Source organism: Sordaria macrospora, chromosome 1, assembly GCF_033870435.1.
Source record: "Sordaria macrospora chromosome 1, complete sequence".
Taxonomy (NCBI): Eukaryota; Fungi; Ascomycota; class Sordariomycetes; order Sordariales; family Sordariaceae; genus Sordaria; species Sordaria macrospora.
The window spans coordinates 9,030,566-9,057,654 of record NC_089371.1 but is presented as its reverse complement, the minus strand read 5'-3'; the positions used below and the strand labels follow the sequence as shown (position 1 = coordinate 9,057,654).

General features: G+C 52.3%; 9 protein-coding genes across 9 annotated transcripts; 5 read left to right on the top strand and 4 right to left on the bottom strand.

Moving 5' to 3' along the window:
• Window positions 1–618: 618 nt before the first annotated feature.
• On the top strand, window positions 619–3,101 carry SMAC4_04890 (uncharacterized protein). The gene is made up of 2 exons (XM_066090198.1): window positions 619–1,843; window positions 2,068–3,101. The coding sequence occupies exons 1-2, from the start codon at window positions 1,582–1,584 to the stop codon at window positions 2,925–2,927; spliced, it is 1,122 nt and encodes a 373-aa protein (XP_065945926.1). The 5' UTR covers window positions 619–1,581; the 3' UTR covers window positions 2,928–3,101.
• A 1,201-nt stretch (window positions 3,102–4,302) lies between these two features.
• SMAC4_04889 (uncharacterized protein) lies at window positions 4,303–6,932 on the top strand (the record flags this gene model as incomplete). The annotated part of the gene is made up of 3 exons (XM_003347533.2): window positions 4,303–4,792; window positions 4,852–5,671; window positions 5,729–6,932. 3 exons carry the CDS (start codon window positions 4,303–4,305, stop codon window positions 6,249–6,251), a joined length of 1,833 nt encoding a protein of 610 aa, XP_003347581.1. The 3' UTR covers window positions 6,252–6,932.
• A 309-nt stretch (window positions 6,933–7,241) lies between these two features.
• Window positions 7,242–9,232, bottom strand: SMAC4_04888 (uncharacterized protein). The gene is made up of 3 exons (XM_003347532.2): window positions 8,467–9,232; window positions 7,968–8,385; window positions 7,242–7,817 (listed from the first exon to the last, which is right to left on the bottom strand). The coding sequence occupies exons 1-3, from the start codon at window positions 8,778–8,780 to the stop codon at window positions 7,638–7,640; spliced, it is 912 nt and encodes a 303-aa protein (XP_003347580.1). The 5' UTR covers window positions 8,781–9,232; the 3' UTR covers window positions 7,242–7,637.
• Window positions 9,233–11,780: 2,548 nt separating this feature from the next.
• On the top strand, window positions 11,781–13,224 carry SMAC4_04887 (uncharacterized protein). Its single transcript, XM_003347531.2, has 3 exons — window positions 11,781–12,393; window positions 12,590–12,717; window positions 12,825–13,224. Exons 1-3 carry the CDS (start codon window positions 11,821–11,823, stop codon window positions 12,853–12,855), a joined length of 732 nt encoding a protein of 243 aa, XP_003347579.1. The 5' UTR covers window positions 11,781–11,820; the 3' UTR covers window positions 12,856–13,224.
• Window positions 13,225–13,930: 706 nt separating this feature from the next.
• On the bottom strand, window positions 13,931–14,941 carry SMAC4_04886 (uncharacterized protein; the record flags this gene model as incomplete). Its single annotated transcript, XM_003347530.3, has 1 exon — window positions 13,931–14,941. The coding sequence occupies one exon, from the start codon at window positions 14,939–14,941 to the stop codon at window positions 13,931–13,933; it is 1,011 nt and encodes a 336-aa protein (XP_003347578.3).
• A 2,128-nt stretch (window positions 14,942–17,069) lies between these two features.
• On the bottom strand, window positions 17,070–20,552 carry SMAC4_04885 (uncharacterized protein). Its single transcript, XM_066090197.1, has 4 exons — window positions 19,046–20,552; window positions 18,122–18,995; window positions 17,824–18,052; window positions 17,070–17,414 (listed from the first exon to the last, which is right to left on the bottom strand). Exons 1-3 carry the CDS (start codon window positions 19,592–19,594, stop codon window positions 18,030–18,032), a joined length of 1,446 nt encoding a protein of 481 aa, XP_065945925.1. The 5' UTR covers window positions 19,595–20,552; the 3' UTR covers window positions 17,070–17,414; window positions 17,824–18,029.
• Window positions 20,553–20,851: 299 nt separating this feature from the next.
• SMAC4_04884 (uncharacterized protein) lies at window positions 20,852–22,908 on the top strand (the record flags this gene model as incomplete). The annotated part of the gene is made up of 2 exons (XM_003347528.2): window positions 20,852–21,913; window positions 21,985–22,908. Exons 1-2 carry the CDS (start codon window positions 21,704–21,706, stop codon window positions 22,906–22,908), a joined length of 1,134 nt encoding a protein of 377 aa, XP_003347576.2. The 5' UTR covers window positions 20,852–21,703.
• A 320-nt stretch (window positions 22,909–23,228) lies between these two features.
• Window positions 23,229–24,182, top strand: SMAC4_04883 (uncharacterized protein; the record flags this gene model as incomplete). Its single annotated transcript, XM_003347527.2, has 2 exons — window positions 23,229–23,643; window positions 23,944–24,182. 2 exons carry the CDS (start codon window positions 23,229–23,231, stop codon window positions 24,180–24,182), a joined length of 654 nt encoding a protein of 217 aa, XP_003347575.2.
• A 136-nt stretch (window positions 24,183–24,318) lies between these two features.
• Window positions 24,319–27,021, bottom strand: SMAC4_04882 (uncharacterized protein). Its single transcript, XM_066090196.1, has 3 exons — window positions 26,207–27,021; window positions 25,472–25,891; window positions 24,319–25,402 (listed from the first exon to the last, which is right to left on the bottom strand). Exons 1-3 carry the CDS (start codon window positions 26,269–26,271, stop codon window positions 24,520–24,522), a joined length of 1,368 nt encoding a protein of 455 aa, XP_065945924.1. The 5' UTR covers window positions 26,272–27,021; the 3' UTR covers window positions 24,319–24,519.
• Between the last annotated feature and the right edge of the window lie 68 nt (window positions 27,022–27,089).

Here is a 27,089-nt window from a genome sequence, read left to right as displayed (position 1 = left end):
TTCCATGTCCGAAAAGGGAAAGAGCAAGAACCTGTGTAAGTGAAGGCATTCAAGTTTCTTATTGGCTCGGATCGAAAGGACGGGCGGGCAAGGACATGGTGGTGATCGAATTCATCGAAGAAAGACTTGCGGTGCGGAAAGTGAGGTTGGCATGGTCGGCTGTCGGGCGGCTATCGGTCATCCCCTCGTTTGCCCAAACATTATAACCATTGTCTGTCATGACGGGTGCAAGTGACCCAGAGGGAGCTTTTGAGTCAAAGAAATCATGGAAAACAGAGAGCGTTGTGGATTAAAGGGCTTTCGCGTTCTTATATCCGGAAAAAGGACGTGCTGCGCTCGTGGGAGAGTCATAAGCTGAGCGTCCTCCTCCCCCTCCGGCTCCGGAGGAGTGGATCCCCCGTCCGACATCCGATAGCCGCCAAAGTGGAACTCCGATAACCGACCCACTTTTGCCGGTATCCCCGCTAGCATGGTGGAGCCCGACGCACGTTAAGCGCGGTCTGGGGGCGGGAGTCGGTCCCGGGCCCACACACTTTTCAACTTCCACAGATGTTTCGATCAAGTCAGTCGTCGATCCGTCCCGTTGCGTTCCCGAACCCATCCTTTGCACTTTTTCTGGAAAAAAACCGGTCTGGACACGACGCTAATGAAAGTCATTCCATTGGCACGTGGTCGACTGGTGGGCAGTGTTACTTCACCGATCCGGTCGGGACTGACACTCTCACCCATTTCCTTGTTTATCTTGCTACCTGAACTCTTGAGAAGCTCGGAAGATGGATGGATGGATGATATCAGTGTCAGCTTGGCGAGTTCTCGGTTTCTCGCCGAAGTTTGGCAACGGCTAGCTACGGACAACGTTTGGATTTTAGGTGGGTGGTGGTTTACCTCTGTCGAATCCGTGGCCTGGATGGGACTGGGTGCCAGATTGGACACTCTTCTTTATCTCGTCAATATTGCTTCCATGTTGGACAGTTTGATGTTCCCCGGTTATCACTGTGTTATCGAAACCTCGATATCAGTGGCTCGTGTTGATAGAGGGTGTTGTCGATATCAGGACATGGACTCCCGGTGAAAATCTCAAACACGGGTGTCGGTCGAGGGATGCGTTCATCCATGTCCCGGCCGTCTGGTAAGGGTTTGCCACCACCCGTCCACCCCTATCCGTCAAGATCTTTTCCGTGACGGATAACAGCCCGAGAACAAGGAAAAAGTCTTCCTTGCCAGGCCAGCGGTCGGGTTGGGGACCATGGATAACATGGAGAAGCGGTGAAATACTTGTTATCCTTGATCAAAACTGAAAGGGATTGGATTGTTTGTCGATGTCGAGTGGTACCAGACTATGGTTATGTATATCTTCTTCGATTCGGTCTTTGTCACTTTTTCCATCCTTCGTTCATTACTGGTAAATCAACATTCGTTCGTGAAGGATTCATCCAATTCCTTGTCGAAAGATACTCGACTCAATTAGACGCAAGGCACTCCTTTCTACACCTATCCGATACAGTGTTCCATTTATCACACACCTCCATTCATTCTCGACGCAACATCAACAGTTGAGAGTATTGGAGCGAAGTGTCTAGCATGACAACATCACCGGCTAATATGACAACACCACCACCACCAAAAGAGACCGAGCAAGTCAACTTCAGTGACGGAAGCACCAGGACTCTAACTCAGTTCCGTTGTCCCAAATATTCATGCTCGAAACCTGAACCGAAAGAGCCATCACAACATCAACAGCCCTTTGCTTCGAGGGCTTGGGCATATCTCAATGAAGATGTTCGCCCTTCACACTTTGCTGAGATGCAGCTTGTGCTGTTAACGTTTTGTATTGGGTTGCAAGGTACGTTTCTTTTCTCCTCACTTCCCCTTCCGTCCCCGTCTTTGATTCGCTTCTACCCTTCAACCCCCGGTCTCTGTTTACATTCCTTCCTACTATTCCTCTTACCGCCCTGTCATCCATCCCCCTTCCCACCTTGTAATGTCCTCTTTCCAAATCTTTTCCTCTCAAGTCTCAAACCTGATCTTTCAAACTCATGCTGATTCGTTTAAAACAAAAAAAAACAGACGCAGTCTCATTCCCAGACTTCCACGCCTTCGCCTCCAACCAAACCGGCAACACCGTCTTCCTAATGCTCGCCATTGCCCTCCCGCAATTCAACCCCTCCATGTTCATCACCGCCAACATCGGGTGCTCCCTCGGTTTCTTTCTCGGTTCCGCCTGGCTTACCGGGCAGTTAGGGCACATCATCGGCCCGCGCCGACGCTTATGGCTTTTGGTAACCAACACGATCCAAACTTGTTTGGTGTTCATCGCCGCCGCTTTACAGTTTGGTAGTCACCACACCAACACCCCCGGCAAGGACCTTTTTGAGAGCGGTAGCTTGGACGGATGGGATGCAGTGACGGGAACCAGGACACTCATTTGCATCGCTCTGCTAGCCTCAGCGGCTGGGTCACAGGTTGTACTGTCAAGAAGTCTGAACATGACGGAGATTACCACCGCCATGGCGACGGCTGCTTGGTTGGATCTTGTCATTGACAAAAACATGTTCAGATCGCTCAAGAAGAACAAGGGGAGAAACAGACGGATGGCGTTCCTGACTGCTTTGGCGGTCGGGAGTCTTTGTGGTGCGTATATTTATCGGGAGGTGGGGAGTGCGGTGGTGATCACGATTTCGGGAGGTGGGAAGGCGGTTGTTTTGGGGATGTTTTTGTGCGCTCCCGGGGAGAAAGTGAAAAAGGGGGATGAGGAGAGGGGGAATGTTAATGAGAAGGAGGGAAAGGTTAAGAGTAATGTTATGGCGAAGGAGGGTGCGGGTGCTGTGAAGGGGGGCGATGGGAATGGGAGTGGGAGTGGAAGTGGAAGTGATGAGGAGGTGGAGGTGGAAAGAAGGGGACCTGGACGGGGGGATGAAGCGGTTTAAAAGCGGGCTGTTGAGACTTGAGAGAGTGGATTGGCTTTGCATTTTGGTTCATGATCGGAGCGTTTGCATTATATGGAGCATGACCATGGCATGGAGTTTTGGCGCTGGATTGAATATACCTTTTGACCTGAACTTGCTCGATACCTAGCATTATTGAAACTGAAGCGAGCTACCGACATGTCCTGCTGGTCCAACTTTGATTCATCTGCATTTGACGCAGATGTGGATGGAGATGAGGAAGGAGCGAAGAGCAGCGAGAGTCGGGACCAATACCGAGTGAAGTGGCATGACCTCTGTGGTAGGTCATGTCTTTTTATCGTGACGGTGAGCCCGATCAGATTTTTTTCTTGGTGCTGGTTCATCCCCTACCGCTTCATTCCTCGTCATTCACTGCATCATACTACCTCTAGAACAAATACCCTCGCCACTCTGCGGTTGTTCATCAACTATCGAATTCGGGACCCTTTAATGACGCTGGCAAAGTTTTCTGTTCCCTGCCGGTAAACAGATGACAATTCATCGCCACCGATACCAAGGTGTTGACGATCGATCGGATTCTGTCTTGTCGGCAAGTGAAGCCGTCTATCAATCACCCTGGGGGCATAATCCATATGCTTTGACACGTTGTTATATGATCCAAGATGGCTCCGAGGCAGGACAGAAGACGTGTGTGGGAGTGTATCAGGGGTTCGCTCAGGATGGATGTACCATCGTCAACCCATCTCCTGTTTCGTCAGCAAAGTGAGGAGGTGTATCAGCCGCTGGCCCGAGCAAGAGATTGATGAGCTTATATGGTTGAAGCGTCTCTTCACCACCTTTTGTGGTCTAAGAACTTTATCCACAGTTAAAGAGGGTGGTACCCCTTGATCCATTCCACTTTGTTTTTCATCTTTCACGAGGCCCATGGCGCGAGGAAGTTCATCGGTACTACGATCGTGACGAGGTGGGGCAGTGCTTTTCTCATTCACCTGAATCTGCTCCTCTGACTAACGAGCGCGTTACAGAAGACTTCATCCACAGTCGGTGACGATGAGACCCCTTGATCCATTTCACCATGGTTTTCGTCGTCCAACAACTCGCCTGTCTCTCGGACATTTTCCATCAGTACTACAACCATGACAAGGTAACAAGCAGTCTCTTCTCATTTACCTGAACCTGCTCCTCTGACTAATTACCACATTACAAAATATGTATGAAAAGGCTCCGAAAAAAGAGGACACCCGGTTTCTATATGTGCCCAGGCAAATCCAGGCCAAACTTCCTCTTCTTTTTCCTCCTCCTCAACCCGAACACTCGATTACGACTACGCCTACGACCACCGAATTAGAGCAAGAACTCAAGCTTTGAAACCGACAACCAAGCCACGTCTATCAAGATGTACCCACGCCGTACCAACAACGGAGAGGGCAGCAGCCGCGGCAGCGGCCGCCGAGAGAACCACCCTCGCCGCCCTCCACGCATCACCATCGTCATCCGAGACGAATCAGTCGACGGTCCTCCTCCGCACATCGAGAGGGAAGAAAGGAGGCACCCGTGGCCCCCTCTCCCATTCCCTCCGCCGATGGTCAGATGGGAAGAGCCGCCTACGAGACCACTCCCACCAATTCCTACTCAAGGAAGGGGAGAAGTCTGGACCCGAGCCCGGGAGCTCCTCGGCCGAAACCGTCACTTCCTCGACCACATCGAACATGAGGTCGCCCAAGACCGGTTGGAGGCCCGTCAAGCCGATCAGCGAGCCCAGCGTGCTCGGCAGGACAGGCAGGTAGAGGAGGCTCGGCGAGGGAGGTACGAGCACGAGAGGAGGCTGCAGGAGGAGGAGGCCGAGAGGAGACGGGTGGAGCACCTAGAAGAGGTGGCCAGAAGAGGTATGAAGCCAAACTTGGGACTCATGAATGGATCTGAAGCTAACTGCTTGGCTATACAGGCGAACAAGACCGCCAACAAGACGCCAACGTACCAGCTGCCAGAGCCAATCCCGTCGAAGCCCGCCCAGCGCCAGTCAACAGACCTCCAGGTCCCCAGATTCCGGCACCAATACCGGCAGCGCCAGTCATCACAGCCACCACAGTCAACGCCGCTAGGGCACTGGTCCCGGATCCCAACGCCGACAACGGTGAGCTCGTCCCCTGTGCGGTTTGCACCGAGGAGTTCCCACGCTCCCAGGTCTTCACGACCTCCTGTACCGAGCCGCACCACTACTGCGGCGAATGCCTTCAGGCCTTCTTCAGAAACAGCATGGACGGCAACGTCTGGCGCAACGCCGACAGATTTCCTCCTATGTGCTGCGGCAACCACTTCTACAATCACGCCAACGAGAACCCCTCTCGGGAAGTCCGAGCGCGCAACCAGCGCTTTCACCGACTACTCGGTGTCGATATGATCAGGCAGTACTTTGCTCGTACTCAGCAGGTACAAATGGAGAGGGACGGTGCAGGCACGCGGTGCTCGAACGCGGACTGTGGCTGGCTTGTCCCTGAGCGGTTCACAGGCGTCGAAGGTCGCAGAGACACCGAGGCCGTCTGCCACAACTGTCAACAGGTTACGTGCACGGTCTGCGAGGGCAGGGCGCATCGTACCAGGTACCAAGAACGTTGTCCTGGTCCGAGAAGAAGGATAGAGGACCAACAGCAGGCGGAGGCGCAGGCCGACGAGGAGTTCCTACGATTGAGGCGGGAGGAGGGCTGGCCGACCTGTCCGACCTGTGGCTGGACCGTCCAGAGGAACGGTGGCTGTAACCTGATAAAGTAAGAACCCCTTCTCGCTTGAAAACTAGAGGAAACAAGTTACTGACAGTCTTGCAGGTGTTTCAGGTGCGGTACATACTTCTGCTACCACTGCCTACTCATCTACCCTGACGGGCACCGTACGCCTGATGGTAGGCCACTGTGCCTCTGCCCCATATTTATAGATGGCGAGGCAGAGGGGCGGATCCAGGAGAGACGGGTAGCTGGTATTCCGGAGCACGTGCCCGAGGGCGAGGAGGATGACTTCTTCCCTGGTGGTGACCACCAGCACTATCACGACCGGGGACATCACGACCGGGGACACCACTATGACGAGGGCCATCATCACCACGACGAGGGCAATCACCACCACGATGAGGGCCATCATCACCAGCACTACCACCCTCGTCATCGCCAGCACCGGCATCACCGCCATGTCGACTACATCCTCGACCACGTTATTGAGGATGATGACTTCTTCCATGGCGGGGACCACCGCGACATCCTCGACCACCCCATTGAGTGGGACAGCGACGGCGACGACGAAGACCTCGACGCTGATATTCTTCGATTCATCTCCGATGTCATGAGAAGAAGTTGATTCATTAGAATCATCGACTATCATTCATCATCACGACGCTTGCCATAACCAGATACCCCAGAGGGAAAACAAATTATCCGATCCGCCCTATCACTCCCCGGTTGCGGTTCTAGATCGACTTACTCGGACCCATGTACCTAGCCCTAAAGTAACGGGGCAACATGATCTAGTAGGTAGAACCGAGCAACTGGGGAGACAGAAGAGGGAAGCAAACTGGATCGGAACAAAATGAAATACAGCCCAGGCAAGCGTTTGATGGGTAGAGTGGGGATGGAGGCCATAGGAGGGATCGGAATATTTAGGTAGCAGTTGGAATCTGAATGGAATGGTTTTTGAAATTTGGGAGCTGGAATTTGGAGTTGGAATAGTCGAAATACCCAGATAGCATAGCGTTGCTTTGAAGTCAATGGATGGCTGCGAATGCTGACAGTGTCTCTTTTCGTGCCCGTGACTGTTGTTGAGTGCTGTCAAGTGCTGTTGATCGAGTGATGGTAGAGTGATGATCGAGTGGTGATGTTCAGTCCATTGTTGAGCCTAGTCTTCGAGGTGATCCACTCCCCGAGCCTTGCCAACTCGAAACATCCACATAGGCTGCCTTCGATCTGGTTCCGAGCCGGAGTGCTTCCCTTTTCTGTCTTCAACAAGTTAGCTGGGTTCCGATTACTAGGTCATGTTGCTCACCCCAAAACAAAAGAAGAGTGAAAGGAGGGAGAATGTCGATTTTTATACCCAAAATATGGGACATGACATATACCTGTAACCTCACCACGGCTGCCACATCCAGTATCACCTCGTACAGGTGCAGTATCACAAAAGGCAAACTGGTGTTTGTTTGATAGTACCCGACTCGCAGACCTCACAACCCAAGAGCCAGATTTCCACCACTTTCTCCTTTCGCATCCTCGTTCCCTCAGCGGGAAACAACCAACTCCAAGACACTGAGCACCGAGCACCACAATCACGGACACAATCACGGATACGGCCCAGCGAAAAACCGCCCCCTTAACCAATGAAGTTTATTATAAGTATATCCAGGAAAACGCTCTAAAAACGCCGCCATGCTTCTTCTCTACGCTGTCCTGTCTATGTAGATGCTGTGTAGTGATATGTGCTGAGACCACTCCAGAGGTCTGAGTTCTTCCTCCCTTTCGACTGTCGACCATACACTCATCGCTCGCTTGCTCGGCCTGTGGTTCCTCTTTCTCTTTCTGTTCTTCCTCTCCTCTCAGTATACAACACCCTCTGCTCGTGGCCTCTGTCTCCGGTGAGGCCAGTCGAGGTATATATCCTCTTGCTCTCTCTCTTCCGCTCTTGCTCTCTACCCGTAAAAAGTCGTTCGCAAAACGTGGTCGGAAACCCGGTGACACAAAATCGAGGTGGAATTGACTATCGATCACGACCCAACCGCTCCTCGTCATCGCGCGTCAACTCGTACGCCGGCCGGAACTTCTTCCCTTCAGCATCGAGTGCCAATGCAGGGTTGGGCCGCGTGTCTTTCGTTCCGCCCAGGGAGGAGAAGCCTTGGGAGTAGAGGGAGCAGAAGGGGATGTCGAGTTGGCGGATGAACTGTTTTTGTAGAGCACAGTGTTAGCAAGGTTCCCTTCCGGCTTGGCGCCCTTTGTGGCTCGTTTGATGTGACGGTTGTGGCGTCCCAGTCACCTCCGGGTCTTCTCGAGGGGACGTATGCTGCAGAGAAGAGAGACAAAAAAAACTCACAGTCCAAATCTCAACATAATGCCAATCCAACACGGGATTTATCCGCATAAACTGCGGCCACCCCTTATCCGTCGGCGTGAAGCTCGTCAGAAACTCGCTATGGGGGTCTGTTCGTCGGGTACCCATGAACACCGCCTTCACGTTCGGCTTTTCTTCGAGGTATATGTCGAGCGCCTGGCGCATGGGCAGGGCGTAGCGGGCTAGGTCCAGGTGGTATTCGTCTGTGGTGGTGGCGACGAAGTCCTCTACTTCGCGGAAGGGGTCTGGGGGCGCGATGTAGATGCATTGAAGACGCGGGAGGTGTTGTTTTGTTGAGGCTGTAGAGGGTTGGATCGAGGCGGGCCAGCAGGCTAGGATGAGGATTAGGAGGACTAGACAGTCTTTGCCGCCGTTGTAGGAGAGGGAGATTTCTTCGGGTCTGTTTTTGGTTGAAGAGGGGGTTAGCGGGTTGTGGAGGTGAAGGTTACGGGATGGGCTGAAAGGGTCAAGGTCAACACACCTATACCGACGCAACGCTTCCTCTATCACCTCCATAGCATCACGAGCCCGTCGTTGGGTACCTTGTACCGTCTCATCGTCGGACTGAAGAGCCAAAAAGGCCAGTAGCTTTGCGCGCAAAGCGGCGCATACCTCGGCAAGGCTGCGGGGTTGGCTGACGATCTTGGAGACTGAGGCGGTAGCCATGTCTGTCGTGGTAGTTGTCTCTGAAGGGGGAAAGGGCGCAGTTGAACTAAAGGTGGTGGTAGACGAAGCTGAAGAGACACCGTTGCCGATGCGCAAGTCTTTGGGAGATGATGGCGAGTCTTGTGTCATCTTGGAGATAGTTGTGCGCGGGAATTGGGACGATTTTAAACCTTTGTCGCAGTAGGTGTGGGTGTTTGTGGTAGTCGTCGCAAAGAGGTAGAGGTGACTCGGATCCAGGCACGGTAATCACCAATGATCATGCTCGGTCAGACTGAGTCTGTATGGTTAGAGGTGAGTACTCCGTGTGTCGCCTCCTTCAGGTAGATCGCCTCGATGTGTGTCTGTGTGACGGGACAGTGTCTCTCAAGAGAGGAGATTACCAGTATGGCCGAGGATGTGTTGATAGAGGGTCAGCAATGCAGCAAACTTGACTAGGGGAAGGACAGTGGATGATTGGATCGAACGAGGCTTGAGATAGTTCAAGAACAGTGGAAGCGGAAGGACATTTCCCCAGGCCATGGAACCGTCATGGAACCATTCGATCCATTGGAACCCCTCCACCGCGACCGCGGCTCACTGGGGCACCTGGCGGGACTCGGCTTCCACACCTTGGGGCCACTGCCTGCCGAGCCCCCCTGTGGTGGAACCATTCCGGGGGAACTGCCATGACCGCAGGGGCCCCACGCCAAAGGGGCTCAGGGGCTAGAGTAAGGCTGGGTACTGGTACTGTAGCGATAACGATGCCAAGATGCCTCTTGCTTATTGCACTAACAATGGACACTCGACACTTCTCACCACTTGCAGCATCACCTCAACAACCACAACATGCGGCATCAACATTATCAATTCACAGTCATCGATATTAGCTGAACCCACATTCGAAACATCTCGAAGTGAGGAGAACGCATTCTTTCTTCAAGTTGAAGCAGAAGAGGTTCTTACAGCGCATACAAAATAAACGATGTTACGGTTGCCCACTATCTCCCATTTTCCCACCAGAAAGGATCATGATGCCATTCAGACACTCATCGACAAAACCTGGTCCGTCATGATAATGGCAGAGAATAACTTCTCGAGTGGGAAGGTAATGTCTGAGAAGGCATGCTCACCCCAAGATACAGTGATCCTGATTGTTTACCGAAAGAATACTCAATCCATCAAGGATATGAATCATTCATCATCACCATGACACTCGACAATATATATGCGAGTTCTATCCAAAAAGAGGCTTTCGTGGTTTAAATGACATCTCTCTCTACAACACACACTCACCTGTCACTGTAATCATCGCCCTTGTGGGGTGGACACTGAGGCGATATCAGAGTTCGCAATCTGTCTCTACTGTGTTCGTCCCCTACCTTCTTCGACTTTCGGGTTTTTAGCTGGAGGGGTAGCAGACCTGCGGATTTCCTCTTCTTTTTCTCAGACCAATCAAGCTATCAATTGCTCTAATCGGTTTAACCAGTCTTTTAAATCCTTTCCGAGTCCATCCAGTTCATCGTCAATGGTCCGCTCAAGAGGGAGATAACTGTCCAAAGTCCAAGATTGAACAGCCCAGGAAGATCACAAAGCATATCAGGCAACCCAGTCCCCCAGAAACGAGTTTCCGTCTCCATAGAAACGGCTGCGAACAGAGCGACCATGACCGCAAACCCCCAACCATCCCGCGGCCAGTACCCACAGCATCGTCATCCCAACGTCACTCCCGTCTGCCGGAATACGGTCCGAGAGCTTTGATACCGTACGTTCGTGAGTCCACCGATTCGATTCTGATGGATGCGCCCAAGATATTCGTCCAAGTCAGACGAGTTGAGAGGCTGGATCGTGTGGCTTAGAGCCGATTTCTAATGGAAATCATTTTCTTATGCACCTGTCTGCATCGAAACGCTGCCGAAGCATGTCGTCCACTCACTTCTTTCTGACCTTGGTTTCCTGCATGTTCAGCTGATAGGTCAACAGTGACCGCTTCCGATGTTCACCTATTAATCACCCGCTTCCGCTGCCGTCAGCACACCAAGTCCGGAGTCAACCCCGGAAGCCAAGAGTGAAGTCTAAAACAACGACACCGGTGACGATCTACCGGCAAGTAACTTGACAGAATGGGAACACAAGAACCCCTCTTTTTCAAGACCTCCCAAATGTCACCCTATGGTTGGCTGGCCACTCATAGATGAGCACAAGGCTGCATCCTTCCGCAATCAGATCTCAGTTCCCCTCGTTTCTGAAGCGATCGTAAGGCCGAGACGGGAGGGGTAAAGGTTCTGGAAGGCCCCGAAATGAACCATCCAGAACACACACACACACACACACACAACTTGGCAAAACAGAAGCCATGATCATTGCCCTTTCGCTCCGGAGTCAAAGCACTTAACGTTAGAGATGTACTTCCATCAACCCAATAACCTATGAGCCCATACCCACTCGGACGTACGAGCCAAGTGCCCTTCAAACCATCAGTCGCCGACATATGTTCATGTATGGCCATGGACCAGCTCACTTGGTCAGCTCTGCTCTTCCTGCGGGACGTGCTTCCCCCTCGAATTTGAAAACAGCGGACGGCCCCGTTCCCCCCCTCCTTTGCATGTGACGGCATGATGAGGTACATTGACCTTTCGGTTTGGATCTCCAGTCGACTGATCTCACCAATTTGTCTTACGGATCGTGGTTTGTAAGAGGTCGGAGTGTGAGTGGAAGACGCGGAGAACTCCTTGCTCTGCCTCTTGAGATGCCATAAGCTGCCCATAGCTCTTTTTTGCGCTGCATACATCACAGATGCTGAGTGCATGCAGCAACGCAAAGGTATAAACCTCCGGCAACCCCGCCCTCTTCATCCACTTGTGTTCCTATGTTACTCCTCACTTTACATCTAACGATTCTTGCTTCTCACTGTTAATATTGAAACTTCATTTGAACAATCACTTGGAAGTTCACATTCATCTACATTACATACAACAAGTGACAAATCTACAACAACAATACAAACCTATTAAGCTCAGTCAAGTCTTTAACAACCATCAGGACTTTGACTTCCACAACCCTCACCACCAACAAACCAATCCTCACATCCTATCACCCAACAACACCTTTCCCAACGCATAACAACGCCACCCCCCTCTTCCCCCACCCCCACCCCCCTCACCCCCATCCACCTCCCACAACAGCAACAACAATGGACGACACAATCACCACCACAGGCACCACCACCACCGTCGGTCCCCTCCCACCCACCACCGGCCCCCACAACCGCGGCGGCATCGGCTCCTCCACCTCCATGACCGCTCCCCCCGGCATCGACTCTCCCTCCGGCATAACCTCCGAGTCCTCCCTGACCCCCGTCGCCCCCGTCTCCGGTGACGCTCGCACCTCCAAAGCCGTCAATAGTCGGCGCTTCTCCGGCTCCTCGTCCACCGGCAGAACAGGCGGCACGGGCATCGGCCACGGCGGCATGCGCAAGTGGGGCGCTGATCCTGCGCAGTCTATGAGTCGCATGGGAACAGGGGCGAGGGATACCAGTGATAGCAAGTTGATTGATGATAGTACTAAGCTTTTCCCTTCTACTTCTTCTTCTACTGGTGGGGAGATGGGCTTCAGTGGTGGTATCAGTGGTATCGGTGCGGGAGAGGGAGAGGGAAATGTGTTTAGGAATGAGCGGAATGCTAGTATTAGCAGTACTAGTAGCACGGGAAGTGATCGGTTGATGGGGCCGGCTAGTGCGGTTACTGAGTATCCGCATCCTAGACGGGTGAGTTTTTTTTTCTGTTTCTTTTTTGGCTTTCCCCTTGGTGCTCACCTACCTACCTACCTACCAACCTACCTACCTACCTTGATCGGTGGTTCATGGCTGGGTTGGTTGGTTATGATGTCTGAGGTCTGGTTGGGTGAGGCTGAGGCTGAGGTAGAGGAGAGAACATGTGGGCTAACTGTGAGACGAAAAATAGTCATCCCACGGCCTCTTCGAAGGCTTAACCGCCCAGAAGAGACGCAACGACCCGGCTAGTGTCGCGCGCAGACAGAGCTTGAGCGAGCAGAGGCCGTCTACTGGGTTCATTGCTAAGATGTGGGATAAGTATGTTCATCTCTCCTCTTTCTTCTCCTTTCCGATCGTCCCTTTCAGATCGTGCCTTCAGATCGTGCCTATTTTGTCGTTAGATGCTGACTTTGTGTAACACCTAGCTGGGTACGCGGCGTCCCTCCTGACATCTAAACGACTCGCCTTTTCAGTTCTCGCCGACATGCTTTTACAACAAACAAGAAGAAAATACCAATTGGGGGGGCGGGGAAAAATCAAATTGTATGAACCAAGAATCGTCGGGACATACTTGTACGAAGGGTGGGCATGGTACAGGGTGTGATATGCATCAATGACGATGGGAAGTCTGGTCGGATGGGTGGTTGTTGTAAGTCGTACTGGCTAGTCTATTGTTACATATTCCTTTTTGTCCGTATGTCAGTCTCGGTTCATGGGGTTTCGTTTTGTCGGGCTGTCTCAGTTAGGACCTTTTCACTTCTGTAACGATGTAACGATTAATGGTAGTAGTAGTAAAAACGAGCAAAAAAAGATTGTATATTGCTTTGATTTTGAGCTCCTTTGGATTTGTGCCCTGTTTAGTAGGTAACTACCCGAAATACATCATGTTTACTTTGTGAGACAGACGTGGGTACGTAAACACTTAGCTCTACCATAAAGTAAACCAACCCACTCAAAAAGGACTGTAACTAAAGACCAAAAAGAACATTTGCCTTGAAATTGACTCTTTTGACGCGCAACTCTGACCAAGTTTCTGTTCTAGAACCTCATCACTTGTAGACGGAGGGAGTGCACTATATATCGGGGTTATATACCAACTCTGGAGGCAGACTTTGTCCGGAATTAGATGGCTGTCGTTTGACCGAATAAGCCGCAACCAAAGATCATATCACATCATATCACGAAGACGAGCCAAAAGGTCAAGGGCAACCACCCCTGATATTTTCTGTTCAAAGCCAAAACTAACACGCACTCTTCTCAGACACAGTCATTATACATCCCCTTTCGTCCCAGCACCAGAGCCTCCTCCACATAAGCATCGACAGAAAACAAAAACTTATTGCCAGATTAAAGAAAGGAAAAGCGACTCCAGACACACACAAAAACGTTTCCCCCCCCCCCCCCCCCCCCCCCCCCAATGCCACATGAACATCCCCAGCCATGAAGTAACGAACGGTCCAAGGATCGACCACCAGCTCCAGTAAGGCTCATCTCAACCACCAAAGGACCTCAAACCCCTTCAAGAGGTAACTTAAGGGGTGGTAACAGTGACACCCCCACCGATGCCACCGCTGATGGCACCACCAGTCAAGCCACCAAGGAGCGACGTGACCAAGTCCAACACAGCCGAGACCAAGTCCAACACAGCCGAGACCAAGTCCAACACAGCCGAGACCAAGTCCCTGACAAGGCTCAAAGGCTGGCCTGAAGAAACGCTACCAAACAACTGCTCGAGCAGCTCAGGGGTGAGGATACCAGTGAGGCCGCTCAGATCACCAAGCGGCAGAGCAGTGAGACCACCACCAGTCAAGCCACCAAGGAGGTTGCTAAGGTTAGCCAAGTCGGTGAGGCTACCGAGCTTAATGCCGCCAACAGTGCCGCTGCCGGACCCAGCACCACCACCAAGCGGGCCAGTAACAGTGCTCAAAAAGCTAGTCAGGAGACCGGTAAAACCAGTAAGTCCACCAAGAGCAGGTAGTCCGCTAAGACCGCCGCCGGTCAAACCACCGAGAGCATCAAGTCCTCCGAGACCACCGAGACCACCGCCAGCGACGCCCCAGCCGGGGTAGATCATAGCCTTGTTGTTGGCCTTGACGCGGGTAGTCCCCTGCTGGATAGCCTTAGTAGTATTTCCCAGAAGCTGCACAAGAAGGCCGCTGATGCCCTGGGGATCCTTGATATCGATCTTCTTGAGGTCGTCCTGGGCGCCCTTGACGATGACGCCAATGGAGGAGACGACTCGGTCGAGATCGGTGAGTGTGACGGAGGGGACAGCGCCGGAGGAAGGAGGGAGAGCGAGGGTACCGGCTGTGTTGGGCGGGGTTTGGCGCTTGCTGCGTTGGCGCATGTCCATGTTGGTCATGTTCTCGGCGGCCTCCATGGTGTTGGCTTTGGCCATCTCGAGGTTGTTCTTGAGGGATTCGGCGTTGATGTGAGCGACGGCGTGGCCCTGGGACATTTGGTTGGCGGCCATCATGGGCACGGCGAGGGAGGAGCCGGTCATGGCGATGGAGAGGGTGGCGGTGAGGGCGATGGACTTCATCTTGAATGAGTGAATGAAGTTGTTAAAGTGAGTGTGTGTTTGTGATCTGTTAACGATTGGTTTGGCTTTGGTAGGAGAAAGCGAAGTCCTGAAGATGAAGACCGGTGGAGGAGATGAAGGCTGGTGGTGAGGAAGAAAAGAATTAGCTCTCAGGCTGGTCAGATCTGGGGATAGTTATAGGTTGAGTTTCTCCATGTTGTTGTTGTTCTTGTCGCCTTCCTCCAGTGTTTTGTTGGTATTGACCGGATGTCATCTTCCCGGCCATTGCTTGGTGTGTTGCTGCTATGCCACGACACGCCAACTGGAATCCCACGCCTCGTGGTGGGAGATTGTGATGAATATGGTTTGTAGTAGGAAAAGGTATGCGTTTCTGTAACGTGCCAGCAGAACTTGGTGGTGGGTGTGGTTAGGAATGAGGGTGGCGGCTATGTTTTAGGCCTCCCTCCCTCCCGGTGCCCTCCGGCAACCTCCGGCGTGTAGCTCCGACGATGGGTGAGGGAAGGCCGGTTATCGCGGCTTGCTCTCTGCCATAAGAAAGCTCTCTCGGCTTGGTGAGCGCTTGCTCAATTGCCCAATGTTGGAATGCCCTCAGTTGCGACCGAGTGTCCTGGTTGTGTCGATGACCTCGTGAAGTTCTCGATCTTGGTAGTCAAGGTGGTGAAACACCAGTGCCGAATCCAGTTCATTCCTCCCTTTTGCCCAGACCAAATAGTCGCAATCCACTTCTTGACAACCAGCGAGTCCTCTGTCTATCTCCCGCATAGTGCTAATCGCAGCATTCAAGTCCATAACCTCCAAGTTTACTACCACCACCGCGTTGCATCGTGGGCGTTATCGCTGTCGTCACTGTCGTTGAGTTGATTGAAGCTGCGATGCAAATGGTGATTATTAGTTCTTAATATTGAAGCGAATATGTAACCCTCCGTATCTATAAGTGTGGTGTTGTCGCTGTCGTGGTTGATGAAAGTGGTGGTGGTGATGATGGTTGGAAGAAGAAATTGGGAGTTTTGGACGTCGGACGTCTCTGGCTTCTTTACTTCATCAATCCCAATTTGTTCCCCTTCTCTCTTTACTTCTCTCTCTCCTCCTCTTTCTCCTTTAGTTTTCTCTCTATCTCTCCTCGTCACTGCACCCCACCTTCCTTTTCTCAGGTAAGTACGTATCCACCGTGACTTCCTACACTACAATAGGAGTTTTTCATCACCAAGCACCCGTCTCACTTGTAAGGTACGACGAGTGGAACACCTGGAGAATCCAACACCAACACCTAGAAAATTATCCCGGTCTGCTTAGAAGAGTCAGTTTAACTTCTTCCCGTCTGCGCTTCACACGTACGGCAGCGCGCAAGACTAGGTACCTGCAGTCTAGTATATGATGTTTCCGTCAGTTGATCATTAGTCATAAGACCACCCATCTCACGCTAACGACTTACCTACTCGAAGTAGTAGCAAAAACAACCCAACAAGAAAGTCCACCACGCCTCGTATTGGTCAGTCAGAAGAGCCCCTCGCAAGATTACCACATTGATTACCACAACAAAGTAGAAATACATCGGACGAACAGAGCCCATCTGGGATTGACAAGTCTTGAAGATGCTTAGAGGCTGGGTTTTGCTGGAAGTAGTAGCAAAAACAACCAAACAAGAAAGTCCACCACGCCTCGCTTTGGCCCGCAAAACCCATCGCAAAGCTACAATAGGGATGACACCGCACCGAAAATATATTGGACAGTCAGTCCATCATCGATTCTCCAATCTAGAAGATGTCTAGCGGAGAGGCTGGGTTTGAACGAATAAGAGACACGATTGAACGTATACAGTGCCATACTGACCGTGACATACCTTATGATGTTAGGTTTATTTCCACACGACTCCTTTGGTATGTTCCTAGGAACCTTCAGTCCAGTTGAGTTCGGTTCACTCTCTCACGATTTACGATGGAAAAAGAGCAATGCTCATTCGTGGCTTAGTAGTTGACAAGATCACACATTCTCCATTTGACGACCTACCTATGGTACAATAAAAGAGCCACCGGTTTTATAGCTAGGAACCGAGGTCAGTGGAGGCTCGCTTGTCGTTTATTTGGGCCTTGTTTCTATCTTCTCTTTTTTTTAAAAAAAATTCTTTTTTTCTTGTATTTCTGAAACTCACAGACATCGGCAGCGGCGATGCTCAATAGATCAGAAATCCCGGAATCGTAACTTCTCAGTGAAAACCGAGACTTTAGCCTCCAGTTCACCAGATCAGTCACATAGATTAATCGCGAAAGATTCGAAGACAGTCACCTCACCTCACCTCACCGACCAAGCCTGTAACAACTCTCTTTACCTATAGTCCTGGTCATCATATGCAAACCAAACCATATCATAAAAAAACATTCACCTACGCTCCGGATATGGGCGCAAAGCGACAGCATGCCCCAAAGTAGTTGCCGAAGCAGGTGGACAAACGTCAAACGGTCGGTCGATCAAAAACCTAGAAGCAGAGACAAACCCTGTCAGCAGTTCCGAGAGCCTATCGGGATGTGCACTCAGGGCACTGCACACGTCTGTGAGATGTCGGGAAGGCGGGCGGGTAGCTGCATATGTTTGACGATGAGACTGGAGAGTTGGCGGGATGAGAGACAAACAACGAATGGAAGACGATGGGACGAGTGGAAGGAAAAGAGACAAGCTTCGAGTTAGACATTTCTGGAGCAGGGCACACGAGGGTGAGTGTTCAAGAGATAGGTAAAAAGAAGGGAACAGCGTCATTATGATGACTAGAGTAGATGGTGCAAAAACAACAGACAGACGGAGATGCCAGTGTCCGGTGGCCACAACCATGTCCTGATTGTTCATAAGTGGGACCCAAACGCGGAGTAGAATTAAAAACTGCAAATTACCGTTCTTGTTCCAAAGTCGCTGCTGTATCTCCCAGGTCCACACACACTTAATCCCGAAGACCAAAGACGACGAACTATCCGCTTAACGCCACGTTCCCAGCACCTGGTATTTTATAAGATCGATATAAGAGGCTCGAGACATAAAACTAAAACGAAATTCCGAGGCGAATTCTATGGGGTGAATTAGATTATCGTCGGAAATCATCCTATGACCGGTGCTTTTCGCTTTCTGTTGAAGTGAGAATATCTGATTAGTGTTTGGGTTGCTGAGAGTCACGGGCGTTATTCTGAAGCTCACCCAGACGCTGGTAGAGTAAGTAGAGAGCCATGCGGTTGCACTCCTCTGTACCGGTAATGGTGACGAGACGCTCGTTGCTGTTGTCCTGCGGCTCATTAATCTTGATGACACTGCCAGAGATCTGTCTGATCTCGTTGATCTTCTGTCCACCCTTGCCAATGATTGCGCCAACCATGTCGTTAGGAATGTAAATCTGTTGAGTAAGAGCAGCGCCGGCAACGGGGGCGCCATGAGGGCCAGCAGGATGGGGACCTGGGCCGGCGTGGCCGACATGGGGCGCAACGTGAGGGGCGGCAGCACCGTAACCAGCGGCGGCGTGGCCACCGTAGTGCATGGGGACGGCAGGGTTGGGCTGGGCCGGATGAGGTGCACCATAGGGCGCAGCGTACTGGCTGGGCGGCATGCCGTGCTGGGACCTGGGGTCGGGGCCGCGGTTGCGCTGGTAGTAATCGCGGTTGCCAAAGCTGCCGCCAGCAGGCTGAGGAACGTAGGGGACGACCTGCAGTCCACCGGGAACAGAAGCAGCGGGGCCTCCGCTACGGGTGGCATAGGCTGAGGCGGCGGGACCACCGAAGCGCTCGTTCAGCTGCTCGAGGAGAGTGCTGCCAACATAGTAAGTAGCAATGTGGACAGCATCGGCAACGCCCATGACGACCAATGAACGCTCAGTGGAAAGGGGCAAGCAGGAGTCGGAAGCATTGAGACGAGCTCCGGAGGCCTCCTGAATCTCCTTGATGCGCGCACCGCCCTTACCAATGATAGAGCCGATCAAGACGTGAGGGATCAAAAGACGCAGGGGATAGGTCTTCGAGTGTGTGTTGGAAGGCTCAGCAAGAGGCTCATTGTTCAGCGTACGGATAATAAGACCGAATGCCTAGGATTGTTAGCTAGTGAACTTGTAAGGAAAACAGAGGAACAGCATACCTTTGCGACCGCATCAACAACACCGCTAACAGTGAGAATACGTTCGACAGCGCCCTTCTGATAATCGCTGACGGTGCACTTGGCGTTCGACATCTCCCTGATTTTGGAAACGTTCTCGCCGCCCTTTCCAATGATGGTAGCGGCCTCGGGGCTCGAAATAACAGATCTCACATGGATCCAGGCAGTCTCGTCGTGAGGCTGAGCAGAGACGGGGGGTTGAGCGCGGCTGCGGGGACCGTGCTCCTTGGTTGTCTTGCTCTCGGGGGCATCAGGGACGACAGTGTCGCCCTGGGCATCTTGAGCCTCAGGCTTGTCTCCCTTCGCGTTGGTACCGTTAGACTCGGGGGCGGGGGTAGGAGTAGCGGAGCCAGCAGTCTCGTCGGCATTGTGACTGTCTTCGAGAGCAGGAGTCTCGACCTCCTCTTGGGCGTCCTTAACGACCTTGTCGAGAGCGAGCCTCTTGGCCTCGGGCTGGTCGTTGCGAGAGGGAGAAGAGGACTCCTCCAGGGGCCGCTTAGCGGACTGAGTGGGTTGTGGTGACGCGGACATGTTTGCGAGCTAGAAGTCAGGTAGATATCACGTCTCGATTAAGTCGTGGTCGCGCGAGATGAATATTCTTCTTGAATTATCGAACTTGTTTTTATCTACACCTTGGGGGTTTTCGAAGGAAAACGTGCTGGTGTAGTGTGAGGGTGCGGTTGACAAGGGGTCGGGACTGCGCTCTCAGGGTGTTGGATTTGGAGTAGTAGTTGCTCGTGGGAGGGGCCGATCAAAGGGAGATCGACGGGAGACGGAGACCGGTGCTGGTGCTGGTGCTCGTTGAGAGTGGGAGGAAGGTAGGCCTATCGCTGGATTGCTTTTGTCTTGCAGTGTTGGTGATGCCTTGTCCGGGGAGTAGTGGTGGTGATGTTTATGCGGCAAGGGCGAACGCAAAGAGTAGGTAGTAGAGGCGGGTTGAGCAAGGAAGAAGGTGAGTGAGGTAGAAGAGTGGTGGATGTGATGATTGCTTTTTGTTTGGTAACGGAAGAGAGAAGCACTTCTGGTATCTCAAACCTTCTTTCGCTTGTCAAGCACTGGAGACTAAACACGCCAGCCTTTTTCTGCTAGTCCAGGGTATCCGAGATCCGGCTGCAGCTACCGATAGCAAATCGTGGATTTGACCGGGATTTGAGGTAAAGGTTTCGATCCGGGTGGTGGTAGAGGAAGGGACCGAGACCTGTGATCAGGTGGATGGAGGAGTGCGGTAGGCGGTCGGCTTCTTCTTTTCGACGACGTGGTGATACTGCGGGTGGTTGTGGCAAAGGAGAAAACCAACAAGCGGGCAGAGTCTTGAAGAAAAAAAGTGATCGGATGGCTCAAGTCAACAAGATTGACGAGATTGAGACACGACCGGGAGTGGGAAAGAAGAAGAGGAGACGACGACGACGAGGGGTGTGGTCGAGGAAAGAAAGGGTTGCCAGGTGGTGAGTGGCTGTTGGGGGGAGAAAGTGGAAGTCCAGTGGAAGTGGAAGTGGATGTCTCGAAAGAGGTTTGGAATTGTGGAGAGGAAGGAGATGGGTGATGAAACCTCAGCAGGATCAGCACCGGCCGTAGCCTCAACGCGACCATGGGCAAGGGCACGGACCATTAGCCAACTCAACAGCCTCAGGTGACGGACCGCTGCACCTCTGACGGGGCTGCCAGGGCCAGAATTTAGGTGTCAACTCGTTTGCAACCAACTGTTGGATCCTAGTCTGCCAGCTGTAAAGACGCCATGACGGCCAGGCCTTGGAGAAAGTTGGAGCTGGATGCAGTGAGTTGGTGCATCCCCTGGACGGCAGGCGCAGCCCAGCATGCAACCCCAGCTCCCTCCTTGCCCAACGCCCAGTTGCCAAGGCATTCTAGCATCCGACCTGTGCCTGCCTCTGTGAGGTTATCTCAAACAGTGGGTCACAACCGTCAACAACGCCCGAGAGAAACTGCGATCCGATTTTAGCACTTGCTTCACAGTCACGGTTCATCACGCTCATGTGTGCTCACACACCAATGCCTGCTGCCTGCAACACCATAACACAATTGCTGCTGTAGTACAGTAACACGGCGTTACGGCGTAACATTACCATCGAGACACATCCGACGAGAGAGAAACAACCAGTGACCACGATCAGGTTGTTGTTGTGGTTGTTGTTGTCGTGTTGGTTTCATCCCAGTCACTCAGTCAGGTTATCGTCTTGAAAACGCCGGCGACGAAAACAAACGGGCGCGTATTGAAGCGGGCAAATTTACAGGCGCAGGAGCAGGCGTAGGCAGAAGGGTCCAATCACTCAATTATTTGGTGAGAGCTTCGTGGTTGGTCAAGTGCTGGACTAAGATCTTGGAGTCGAGAGTCGTATACGAACAGAACGGAAGCCGTGTTTTGAGCTTCATCCCGGCTGCTGGAACATATCCGGGTGGAAACACACACACATACGATTGAACGTGGCACACTAATTGTCAAATTCTCGTTCCGGACGTCGTGCACACCAATAAACCGATACCTGCTTGCAAGTGCAACACTTCCTCAATTTCACCCTCACTTTCACTCTCAGTCCACGCTGTGATACCGTGCCCCCCTATTCCTCACTCACTTGCCACCCCCTGAGCCAAAATAGACCAACCAAGGGCCCCGGAAAGTCGGCTATGTCAACAACAACCAACAACAACAGCAACACCATGGAAGGCATCATCGAAGGATCCACCACAGCCACAGGCACACAAGGCACAACAAGCAATGGCAGCGGAAGCGGAAGCGGTGGTCGCGTCAAGGACCCCGTGCATGAAGCGAACCTAGAGCGAACAATTCGCGAACTCAAGCGAATGACGGCAGATGCCGAGGCGACTTTGAACGAGGTGAGTCCCCATGTCAACAAATCCCTTTTTCACTCACTCGGTCACTCGCCCAATCACTAACCAACTCACAGCTAAAACTCAACATCGCCCAAACCGGCTCACCACCTCCTCTAACCCCCCTCTCCTCTCTCCACCTCCTAACCCGCGCCTACACCTCCCTCTCCGAATCCGACCCAACCCCGCTGCTCCCCTTCCCCGACTCCGTCTTGCCCGCTCTCCTCACCCTCCGCAAAACCTCTCAAACCATCGCCCAAACCAACTCCCACCTCTCCTCCTCCTCCTTATTGCTCGACCAACAAAAACGGCAGCTGGAAGACCTCAAAATCGAAGTCCGCGAGCAAAATGAGCTGCAACAAGCTCTTCAAGCACGCGTAGAGCTGCTGAGGAAAGGGATGGAAGCTAGGAAGGAGATGAGTCTCGAAGAGGCGGCTAGGGAAGAGCTGCAGAAAATGGAGGGGGAGAGGAAGAAATATGATGAGGAGACGAAAAAGTTGGTTAGAGAACTGAATTGGTTTATTGAGGAGTATCTGGGTCCGTTGTTGGCGGCGGAGGAGATGGGTGGCCCGGTGGTGGGGGAGATGATGGATTTAGATGCTGAGGATCTTGAGGCGGGATTTAATGCTAGGGGGAAGTTGAAGAAGGGTAGGGCGAAGAAGACCGATGGAAACGAGGAAGGGGATAAAAAGCAGAGGAGGATTGATGAAATTTGGGGCGGGGCCCGGGAAGATCCAGAGGAGGGAAGGGAGAGGAACGGCGGCAAGAGAAAGAGGGAAGGGGATGAAGCGAGTGCTGCAGGAGCGGAGATGAGAACTCTGATTGAGAAACTTATGAATAAGAGTATGGATGCCGGAGGAGATAGCTCGGCGGCATATGTCAGGATTGAGAAGGAGACGGCGGCGGCGAGGTTTTTGGTCAGGAGCAAGGTGGCTGTTTTTCATCCGAGGGATGCTACGAGGTTGAGGTTGGTGGATTTTGGGAGGGAGTTGGATGATTAGGGCAGTCACGGTTTGGGACACATCTACGATATTGGAGGTCATGATAATCCTGAGAGTCTCTTAGATCAGGAAAAAGACAGCCTAACCTGGCCAAAGACCCTCGAAAGCGGCGTTGGAGAGTCGGTATAGCATCACCCTCACCCTTCCTGGGGGTAGCCATTTCCCGGCAGGCAACGCACTGGCCAAGAGTTTTAGGACCCCTGAAATCAATTAACGCGTCCAACGCGTCACACCAACGCGCTACAGAGCTCTGTTTGAGCTTCCACTTTTGCTTTTGCGCCTGCTCCCCACCATTGAAACAGCTCTGTTTCCTCCCTCCAATGTTTCTTGCCTGCCGTCGACTTTTGTCCCGTCATTCTTCTCGCCTTTCTTTCCTCCCAATTGTTTCCAAAACAACCACATTCAAACCCTTCACAACCACAACACCGCAAATGACCACAGACGGACCCAGCTCTCCCCCAGCCAAGCGCATCAAGACCGATTCCTCCTCTCAAACCACCACCGCCGCCACAATGACCGCCGATACTCAGACCCCTGCCGTCCCGGCCGTCACCAAGCTCTCCCAAGCCCCTCCTCTCCTCATCAAGAAACTCTCCGACAAGGCCCGCCTCCCAACTCGCGGTTCCGCCTTTGCTGCTGGTTACGACATCTACGCTTCCAAGGAGACTACGATTCCTGCGCGGGGAAAGGGATTGGTTGATACGGATATTTCTATGGCTGTTCCGGAGGGGACTTGTACGTTTTTCTCTTTCTTCTTTGCTTTAGCCTGTCCCTACCTTTCTGTGTTTTTGTTTCTTCAATGGTGATTTAGGTTGGGGTTGGGATTGGGATTGGGATTGAGCTTGGGTTGGACGTTACCTCCGGTGGCCACTCCGTGGAGGCCCTCCGGGAGTGAACTCGCTGCGCCTCGCTTTCCCCCCTTCCTTGCCTTCGCTCTATTTCTCTTTCCCCCCTCCCTTCTTCAACCCAGAATCAACAGCTAACAGCCCCCCCAAAAAATAGACGGCCGCATAGCCCCCCGCTCCGGTCTCGCAGCCAAGAACTACATCGACGTTGGCGCGGGCGTGATCGACGCCGACTACCGCGGCCAAGTCAAGGTTTTGCTTTTCAACCACTCGGACGTTGACTTCCAGGTCAAGGAGGGCGATCGCGTGGCGCAGCTTGTGCTGGAAAGGATTTATACACCTGAGGTTGTCGAGGTCCAGGAATTGGAGGAGAGTGTTAGGGGTGCGGGCGGGTTTGGAAGTACCGGTGTTGGGGAGGTGAAGAACTAAGTATTGATGGTTCTTGCTCATTTGTCTGTCTGGAAAAGGGCTAGGGACTTGGGATGGTATAGATGGCGTTTGGGAATGAAATAGAATGCATATTGAGGATGTTGAAATTCTACAACCCTATCGATCCAAGACATTTCTTTATATATGAAGTATGATGTGGTATATACTTTTCCATAGGATGTCAGACCCGAAATCCTTCAAGTCGCCATGCTATGCCAAAATCTAGCTTCTAGTGCCACGCTCAACCGAACAGCTCGCATCTATCCAAAACCAACTCTTCTCCATCTCTTTCCCCGGCGTCCTCTCCGATAGCCTGACACCCAAACAAAAACAAGAGCTAAGAGCACTCTATCCTCCTGGCCCTAAACTCCACCTTAGGATGCCTCAAGCTATCCAAGTGCCTCACCAGCCTCAACTCCGCCGCCTTGCTCTTCATCAAGTGTAACTTCTTCCTTGCCTCCGCTTCTTGTTCTTCCTTCTCTTTTATCATTTCCTCCTCCGTCTTCTCCGTCTTTTCCGTCTCTGTGCTCAGCACCCCATTCCCGTTCGTCTGTTCAGATTCCAGCTTGGGCTTTTTATCCACGTGCTGTACTTCCCCATCTTGCGTCCCATTGCCATTCGTATACCCATTCGTCTGTGCCCTCTCCCTCTGAAGCTGTTCCTCAACAAACCCCTTAGCCCTCTCCACCCGCCCTTTCATCCCCTCCGCCGTCTTCGTCAAAACCTCATGCATGCTCGCCAACACCTTTTCCGCCGCCTTCGCCAAAGGCAAGTCCAGCGCGTCCACACCATCTTCACTCAACCAGCTCTCTCTCTCCGTCAGGCCTCCTTCAGTGTTATACACAGCTTCCCGCATACGCACCAACATCAGCGCGGAAAACATATCGCCTGTTCCACTGAAATAACAGTCGATGGCGGGAAAGCTAATCTGGAAGGCGCGCGGTTGCCGGGTGGAAGTCATTGTTGAGCCTACCACACTCAAAGTTTTGGTGCGGGGTGGTTGGGACTGGCCTTGGTTTTCTTCTTCTTCTTGGGGTAGTTGTGGTGGTGTAGGCGCTGAAGAGCCGGGTACGGAGTTGGGAGCTGTAGACGAGGGAGTGTTGCTGTCGGGGAGGGAGACCGAAGTAATAATGATGTGCGGAATGGCGTAGCGTTCGTGGAGGACGGAGATGGCGCGGGTTAGGGATGGCATGTCTACTATTTTGACTTCTGATAGTAGTCTATTGGTTGTCAGCTCACCCCAGCCAGACCACCAGATAGGGAAAGGGAAAAAAAGAGGATATACTCACTCAGCCTCAAATTGATTCGGCAGAATCAGATCCGCATACTTCATCAGCCCCTTATAAACAGGCACCACATCCTGCGCGACATACAAGCTCCCATTATCGCCCATGACAGGATCCAGCACCCAAAAGAAAGATCCCGGTTTGTTTCTGGATTGAGCCTTCTCTTTCAGTTCCTTCGCAATCTCCCCTACTGCTTCCAAAGCTGGAGCACCGGGGACGTAACCAGATAACATCATGTCGAAATCATCTAGGTAGGATTGCTTCAAACCCCGGTATAAGTCCGTGATTTCCGCAGCGGATACCCGTGTTCCCGTGAACTGGCGGTAGCCTGTGTGGTTGCTGAATTGCACCGTGTTGAGGGCGGCGACGTCGCAGCCGAGGGATTGCATGGAGAAGACGGCGATTTTGTTGCCTACGTAGCTGCTTTGCGGGAGGGTTGTTAGCCTGAGTGTTCTGCCGTCTGGTCTTGTCTCATTCTGTCTTGACTTTGTCTGGTCTTGTCTCGTTCTGTCTTGACTTTTTCCGGTCTTGTCTCGTTCTGTCTTGACTTTGTCCGGTCTTGACCGGTCTTGACTCGTCTATCTTGTCCAGCCGGTCTTCCAAGTCCTCTCGTCTCGTCCTGTCATCGTGGAGAAGGTCGGCGCAACTAGGTTCGAGGGGAAATAACTAACCCAGAGACAACCTGAACAGCCCAGGTCAGCAATTGATCTCACCAATCCTCAGAAGAAGGACAAGAACAAACTTACATGGCTAGCAACCGCCAACACGCGGGTGTCAGGGACTGGAGGCTCTCCGTCGCTCATTGTGATCTAGGTAGGTAGGTATGATGCTCGTGCGATTCGGTTTAGGGGCGACCTGGTAGAAAGATTGGACTCTGGAGTCGTGATATAGACAGACTCCTTCGTTCGAATTGGTTATTTCCGGTTCGGTAGATGTAATGTGGCGTGGAGTGGCGGCGCAAAAGGATCTCGATCGATGATAGAGGAATGAGGAGGTACGCAAGCCAAGCCAAGCTGAAGAGTCAATGGCTTGAATTGGGTAGGGCAGGTCGGTCGTCTATATAGTCGTCTGCTCAAGATCTCTGAAGATGTCAAGAATTGATCCAATGCCAAAGGAGATGAGAAGTTGTTGACAAGAGGAAGTTTGTCTTGAGTCGCAGAGGTCGAAGGAAAGATAGGTGATCACCGGACTGGGTCAAGAAAGATTGAGGAAAAAGTTCCAAAAAGAGGCAAGACTATGACACATACGATCTGACCCCAGTCTGACACTCAGTCAGTCAGTGGTAGTGATCACAACAGCGACAAGAACACCGTGTATAGCCGAAAGAATTTGTCAATTGAAACTAATTTGTAATCGAAGTGTAGAAAAAAAGCAGAATTAACTGCGATATCGCCCTCCTGTGTCACCTCTTTGCCCAAAGTCGCTCGAGTCAAGCATCATGGTCCTCGAGAAAAAGGGTCCAGAAAAGTCGCCGTTAACGGCTGTCTGTTATTGCACAGGGCCCGCGTCAATGACTCTTTTCCAGGAACCACCATTCCCCGCCAAAAGTTTCCTGCAGGGCGGGTTAGGGAATGCGGGGTCCATTCTTTCACGCCCTGTACTGCTTGGTAGTGTACGCGGG

What these genes read in the sequence shown, in the direction of transcription:
- SMAC4_04882 (XM_066090196.1), bottom strand. Translation starts at nt 26,271, where the DNA reads ATGAGCGACGGAGAGCCTCCAGTCCCTGACACCCGCGTGTTGGCGGTT. An exon ending in GTTGCTAGCCATGTAAGTTT is followed by an intron (nt 25,892 to 26,206) that starts GTTCTTGTCCTT and finishes CCTCCCGCAAAG; the next exon opens with CAGCTACGTAGGCAACAAAA. An exon ending in CCGAATCAATTTGAGGCTGA is followed by an intron (nt 25,403 to 25,471) that starts GTGAGTATATCC and finishes GACAACCAATAG; the next exon opens with ACTACTATCAGAAGTCAAAA.
- SMAC4_04890 (XM_066090198.1), top strand. Translation starts at nt 1,582, where the DNA reads ATGACAACATCACCGGCTAATATGACAACACCACCACCACCAAAAGAG. An exon ending in GTTTTGTATTGGGTTGCAAG is followed by an intron (nt 1,844 to 2,067) that starts GTACGTTTCTTT and finishes AAAAAAAAACAG; the next exon opens with ACGCAGTCTCATTCCCAGAC.
- SMAC4_04885 (XM_066090197.1), bottom strand. Translation starts at nt 19,594, where the DNA reads ATGTCCGCGTCACCACAACCCACTCAGTCCGCTAAGCGGCCCCTGGAG. An exon ending in TTGTTGATGCGGTCGCAAAG is followed by an intron (nt 18,996 to 19,045) that starts GTATGCTGTTCC and finishes TAACAATCCTAG; the next exon opens with GCATTCGGTCTTATTATCCG. An exon ending in CTTACTCTACCAGCGTCTGG is followed by an intron (nt 18,053 to 18,121) that starts GTGAGCTTCAGA and finishes TCACTTCAACAG; the next exon opens with AAAGCGAAAAGCACCGGTCA.
- SMAC4_04888 (XM_003347532.2), bottom strand. Translation starts at nt 8,780, where the DNA reads ATGACACAAGACTCGCCATCATCTCCCAAAGACTTGCGCATCGGCAAC. An exon ending in GAAGCGTTGCGTCGGTATAG is followed by an intron (nt 8,386 to 8,466) that starts GTGTGTTGACCT and finishes AACCAAAAACAG; the next exon opens with ACCCGAAGAAATCTCCCTCT. An exon ending in ATTATGTTGAGATTTGGACT is followed by an intron (nt 7,818 to 7,967) that starts GTGAGTTTTTTT and finishes CTACAAAAACAG; the next exon opens with TTCATCCGCCAACTCGACAT.
- SMAC4_04887 (XM_003347531.2), top strand. Translation starts at nt 11,821, where the DNA reads ATGGACGACACAATCACCACCACAGGCACCACCACCACCGTCGGTCCC. An exon ending in AGTATCCGCATCCTAGACGG is followed by an intron (nt 12,394 to 12,589) that starts GTGAGTTTTTTT and finishes GACGAAAAATAG; the next exon opens with TCATCCCACGGCCTCTTCGA. An exon ending in ATTGCTAAGATGTGGGATAA is followed by an intron (nt 12,718 to 12,824) that starts GTATGTTCATCT and finishes TGTAACACCTAG; the next exon opens with CTGGGTACGCGGCGTCCCTC.